Source organism: Brassica rapa, chromosome A10, assembly GCF_000309985.2.
Source record: "Brassica rapa cultivar Chiifu-401-42 chromosome A10, CAAS_Brap_v3.01, whole genome shotgun sequence".
NCBI classification, from domain to species: Eukaryota; Viridiplantae; Streptophyta; class Magnoliopsida; order Brassicales; family Brassicaceae; genus Brassica; species Brassica rapa.
In genome coordinates, this window is record NC_024804.2 from 8,411,224 (window position 1) to 8,416,836 (window position 5,613).

A 5,613-nucleotide genomic window follows, 5' to 3' on the forward strand; every position below is an offset into this window, starting at 1 on the left:
CACTAAACTATTTTTACCATTTTGATAATTTAATATTAAGTTTTACAACAATAATTTATAAACAATTCTTAATATATATATATATATATAGTAAACTTAATGTATAGAAAGATTTTGAAATAATTTGTTTTCTAGTTAGTAATATAGGAAAGAATACAATGCCAAATAGAATTTGAATAATATTATAAACTAAAAATAAAGAGAACATGCATGGTGAAAGGGAGAAGCTACTTGACCAATACCAATGAGCGAGAAGAAAAGATACCATGCGAACCATCTTACCATAACTAAAATCACCAAAAATAAATTCTAACAGATCCAACGGTTCATATTAACTTTAAAAAGATTGGACGATCACCTTTAAAACAATCTCATAGATTCTCTGAAACAGAACACAATACACAACTACACAACACTCCTTTCGATTAATCTTTTTGTCTGAATGGACAAAGCACGCGACATCTCTCTGTCTTTTATCTTCTCTCTCCTCCCTTAAAAACCGAGTTTCAATAGAGAATGAGAGAGAAAGAAAAGTAAAGAAATCTGAAATCAATCTCTTTTAGCTAAAGCTTTAGCTTCTGAAGCAGCTTCTCGAGCTCAAAAACAAACCCTAGTTAAAAAACAAAAATGGCGCCGACACAAATGCTGCTGCAACTTCTTCCTCTCCTCCTCATTTTCTTTAACCGGGTCGGATCAGTACCCACCGACGAGTTACAGACACTGTTAGACATTAAAAAGGAGCTAGACCCAGAAGGCAAACACCTCGTTTCATGGAGCATCAATGGAGATCTGTGCAAAGACTTCGAAGGCGTTGGCTGCGATTGGAAAGGACAAGTTTCCAACATATCTCTACAAGGGAAAGGGCTTTCCGGTAAACTCTCTCCGGCCATTGCAGAGCTTAAACACTTGACGGGTCTGTTCTTGCATTACAATGCTCTTGTCGGAGACATCCCTAGAGAACTCGGTAACTTGTCGGAGCTTACGGATCTTTACCTCAATGTTAACAATCTCTCCGGAGAGATTCCTTCTCACATTGGGAAGATGGAAAGCTTGCAAGGTTAGTTTATTTAAATCAATTCATCATTCAAGATAGATCTTGTCCCAAGATTATTCAATGAAGATTTTGAAATCTGAAAATGTTACAAGACTTTTTGTTTTATTGAATTTATTGCGTTAATGATGTGTCTTCAAACGTCCTTTTCATGTCCTTTGTTTGGGATTTAATTTTTTTTTTCCTTTTTGTAACTTTACTACAAGGAAGAAAAGTCAAGAACTTTATGCTACTTCAAAATATAAGAGACAAACTTTGAATTTGAACCATTGATTGCTTTCTGCCTCCTAATTAAAACGGACTTGAATTGATTGTACTTTCTCTAGAATAATCTTGTTCATTTAGATTTATTGATTGAATTACTTCAAAAGACTTTAACTTTGGAGTTTGAATTAGTACTAGGGCCACGTTTCCTAATCTAGAACTCGCTTCTCAACCTCCTGTGTATTTGTGTGTGTATATGAAGTTAAGACAAAAACTGAACTTTAAAGCTTGTTTCTGGTTTTGTGGTGTAGTTTTGCAGCTGTGTTACAACAATTTGACAGGAAGCATTCCAAGGGAGATTGGTTCACTGAAGAAGCTCAGTGTTCTTGCTCTTCAGTCCAACAAACTCAGCGGTGCTATACCCGCCAGTTTAGGGGATTTAAACGCGTTAGAGCGGCTAGATTTGAGCTACAATCACCTCTTTGGTTCCGTGCCTGGTAAACTAGCTGTCCCTCCTCTGCTTAGAGTCCTCGATATCCGCAACAACTCTCTCTCTGGCAATGTACCTCCTGGTAATATTATTACTGTTTCCATCACTTTATTAGAAACAAACATTATGCATTTGTGTAGCATTTACTCATTTGGATTTTATGTTTGACAGTACTGAAGAGACTGAATGAAGGTTTTGCTTTTGAGAACAACTTGGGGCTATGTGGAGCTGAGTTCTCGCCTTTGAAACCTTGCAATGGCACAGCTCCCGAGGAACCAAAGCCGTATAGTGCAACCGTGAACGGTTTTCCATCGAGGGCTATACCGGAGTCAGCTGATCTTCAGTTACCTTGCAATGGAACTGAATGTAGTGGTGCTCCTTCTCCAAATTCTCACCAAGGTTCAATCTTGATCGGTCTGGTTGTCTCGACCATCGCCTTGTCCGCCGTAAGCATCCTCTTGTTCACACACTACCGCAGACGCAAACAGAAGCTTTCAACTGCTTATGAGATGTCTGAAGCCGGACTCAACGCCAAAGGAAGGAAGAACAAGGGTAGTTCTCCATTGGCCAGTCTTGAATATTCCAGCGGTTGGGATCCGCTTTCAGACAATAGGAATCTCAGCATCTTTGATCAGGAGGTTATCCAGAGCTTTAGATTCAACCTGGAAGAGGTTGAGACAGCTACTCAGTATTTCTCGGAAGTGAATCTGCTCGGAAGAAGTAACTTCTCGGCGACTTACAAAGGAATCTTGAGGGATGGCTCTGCTGTCGCCATCAAACGGTTTAGTAAAACAAGCTGCAGATCCGAAGAGCCGGAGTTCTTGAAAGGACTCAACATGCTGGCGTCTCTCAAACATGAAAATCTGGCGAGGCTTAGAGGCTTCTGCTGTTCAAGAGGACGTGGAGAATGCTTCCTCATCTATGATTATGCTCCCAACGGAAATCTACTGAGCTATCTTGATCTCAAAGATGGAGATACTCATGTTCTTGATTGGTCTACTAGAGTATCCATCGCCAAAGGCATCGCTAAGGGTATGCTTTTTTCTTTTTCTTTTTTTTTTCCTCTCTCTTGTGTTTAATCTTATGTATGCTTTTGATTTTTAGGAATTGCTTACCTGCATTCATACAAAGGAAACAAACCGGCTTTAGTTCACCAAAACATCTCAGCTGAGAAAGTCTTGATCGACCAGCGATACAGTCCCTTGCTCGCAAACTCCGGTCTACACACACTTCTCACAAACGACATTGTCTTCTCTGCAGTCAAAGACAGTGCGGCAATGGGATATCTAGCTCCAGAATACACCACGACAGGACGATTCACCGAGAAGTCCGATGTCTATGCGTTTGGGGTTCTTGTGTTTCAGATACTCTCTGGGAAACAGGAGGTTAGGAGTCTGGTGAAGCTTGGAACTGAAGCGTGTAGGTTTCATGATTACATTGACCCAAATCTCCAGGGGAAGTTCTTTGAATACGAAGCCACCAAGCTTGCGAGAATCGCGTGGCTGTGTACTCATGAATCTCCCATTGAGAGACCCTCCGTGGAAGCTGTTGTTCATGAGCTTGGGAACTGTAGCAGCTGTCTCTGAGGAACCATATGAGTTGTGATGTACCTTTAGGAATCAAGGAAGGGTTTGGTGTTAGTCGCCTTTTCTTGTGTTTATTAGAGTTAAGAAAAGATGCTCTTCTGCTTTTTTCCCTTCTTGTTGATGATGTTTGAAACTGTTCAGTGTGTTGTTGTTTTAGATAATTGTTTTATTAGAATCATATTTTGAATTTGGTTCTGTTTGCCACAATAGCCAAGGTCGGTTTTATGTGAGTCCTAAATTGGTTTTAAACTTAAAACTTAACAAGCATGTCTGATTTCACCTTGGCTGCCCCCAAGGCCCTATGAACGTCAACTTCCTTCTTCTTCAGAGCGTTATCGTAGTCAAACACCATCAGGTTGATGTGAGCAGCATAATAGGAAGAATAATAAAAAAATGTTGACAGTCAATTCACAATAAAAAAAGAGAGGAGCTAAATGAATAAAGATCCAGTTACTTACAACAATGCCAAGCTCAGGCGATTTCATGATACTTGACTGGAAAAGTCAAGTAATGCACTTGAGGAAAAAAAAAAAGCCTCATGCCGCTTTTTATTTGTTGAAAGAACTCAGCAGGAGCATCCAAATTGTTTACCAGAGGAGTATCCTCTGAGGCATACCAGACTCCACCGTGTCACGCAGCTCGGTTCTGACTTATTTCGGTAGTAACTAGACCACTCCATCAGCAAGTGTGTGCAGCGGCGGAAGCAGATTTTTTTCTAAGGGTGTCAATAATATTATATTATATATTTATATAAAATACGGTGTCAATATATCATATATTTATTTATTTATTAAATAAATATTATATTAAATAAACATTTTATCATTATTTATGTTTGGAAACCTTAGAAAATATTTTATAGTAATGAAACTAATTAATTTTAACAATATATAACTAAACTATTACTATTGTAATTTATTATTCATAATTTTATTTAAATTAAATTTACATAGCAATTTCTATGTAAGTTATTGTCTCACCCGATTTTTATTTAAAATGCTTATTTTTATAATTTAAATGTTTTTACTTAATAAATCAAAAATATGATCAATAGAAAGTGCTTTAATATATTTCAAAGCTATTTCTTAAAATTATATATCCTAAACTAGACAATTAAAATTTATAAAATACACGGTTGTAGCTTTTGTTATAGGAGAAATAAAGATTACGGAAGAAATAGTTTTAGTAATTATCCTTTAACTTTTTTAATAAGATATACATGAGTTTTAATTTTTGCAATAACCCCATTTTAAGTGGTATGGTTTACTCATATGGATTTGAGAAAGAAAATGATGTACATGTGGATTTAGATTACTTTTGAAATATTCAAGTAATTATTTTTAACTGAACTAATGTAGGCTTGGAAAATATGTAAATAAACCATCTCTCTCTAAAAACAAAAGCCTATCTACTCTATTTTCTTCTCCGATCAATTCTGTTTTCCGGCCGACGTTTGTGGGCTCCCACAGCCACAACGTCAGTCGGGATTTATTTTAAAAGTTCTCTTAGTTTCTCTGCTTGCTTATATAGCCTTTTGTGATCACCTAAGTATCTTTCTCTTGTGGATCTAGATCTAGATCGAAAATCTCGAAGTTGATTCTTTACTCTCTGACTGAGTGCATATCCTTTCCACGTTCTTTGATCATCGATGTGTAGTGTTTCTATGGTTTTAAGACCTTGGATCAGATCGTTGGCTTTCGGTCCTTGCCTCTTGTTCGGAGTTGTTTCTTCTTCGGTTTTCATGGTTTGATAGTAGACTCTGGTGATGAAGCTGTTGGGATCAGCAGGATCGCTCATCCTCTAATCTTTGGATTTGGAGCTTCGGCTCATTAGCAACAGGTCGCTGGAAGTCGTCAGGTAAACCAGTTCTTCACTGCTTCTTCCTTGGTTGTATCATATGGTTATGCTCGTGGCTCCTTTACCGTTTCGGAGCAATATAATGAGTGAGGTATTTGATTTCCATCAATAAAGTTTCGACCTTGGTGTTGTTTTCCTTAAAATCCTTCTCTTCCCAATGTTTTTTTTGTTTATTCAGTGTTTTATGTATTGGATCAGATCTGTTTTGATTATATTCTAAGTGTGTATTTATGATTATGGCTTCCGGAGACTTGCATGTTTCTAGGAAAGTTCTTTTCTTCGCCTAGCTTAATTTTTCGGGGGTCTTGTAATGGCTCGCCAGCTCTGTTTTTATTGTCGTGAATCTCTCCAATGTATTCCACCTTTGTACCTTGTTAACCTAATGAAAATTCAGTGTTAAAAAAAAAGCAGGCTTGAATTTTGTT

The 5,613-nt window shown here is 37.5% G+C and overlaps 1 protein-coding gene across 1 annotated transcript; it reads left to right on the forward strand.

Annotated features, from left to right (window-relative positions):
• Positions 1 to 348: 348 nt before the first annotated feature.
• LOC103832973 (BRASSINOSTEROID INSENSITIVE 1-associated receptor kinase 1) lies at positions 349 to 3,538 on the forward strand. The gene is made up of 4 exons (XM_009109085.3): positions 349 to 1,057; positions 1,567 to 1,827; positions 1,917 to 2,777; positions 2,850 to 3,538. The coding sequence occupies exons 1-4, from the start codon at positions 628 to 630 to the stop codon at positions 3,329 to 3,331; spliced, it is 2,034 nt and encodes a 677-aa protein (XP_009107333.1). The 5' UTR covers positions 349 to 627; the 3' UTR covers positions 3,332 to 3,538.
• The last annotated feature ends 2,075 nt before the right edge of the window (positions 3,539 to 5,613 follow it).

Bases quoted from the DNA above. Each gene is read 5' to 3' on its own strand.
- LOC103832973 (XM_009109085.3), top strand. From the start codon at position 628: ATGGCGCCGACACAAATGCTGCTGCAACTTCTTCCTCTCCTCCTCATT. The intron at 1,828-1,916 runs GTAATATTATTA...TATGTTTGACAG, and splicing joins CTCTGGCAATGTACCTCCTG to TACTGAAGAGACTGAATGAA. The intron at 2,778-2,849 runs GTATGCTTTTTT...TTTGATTTTTAG, and splicing joins CGCCAAAGGCATCGCTAAGG to GAATTGCTTACCTGCATTCA.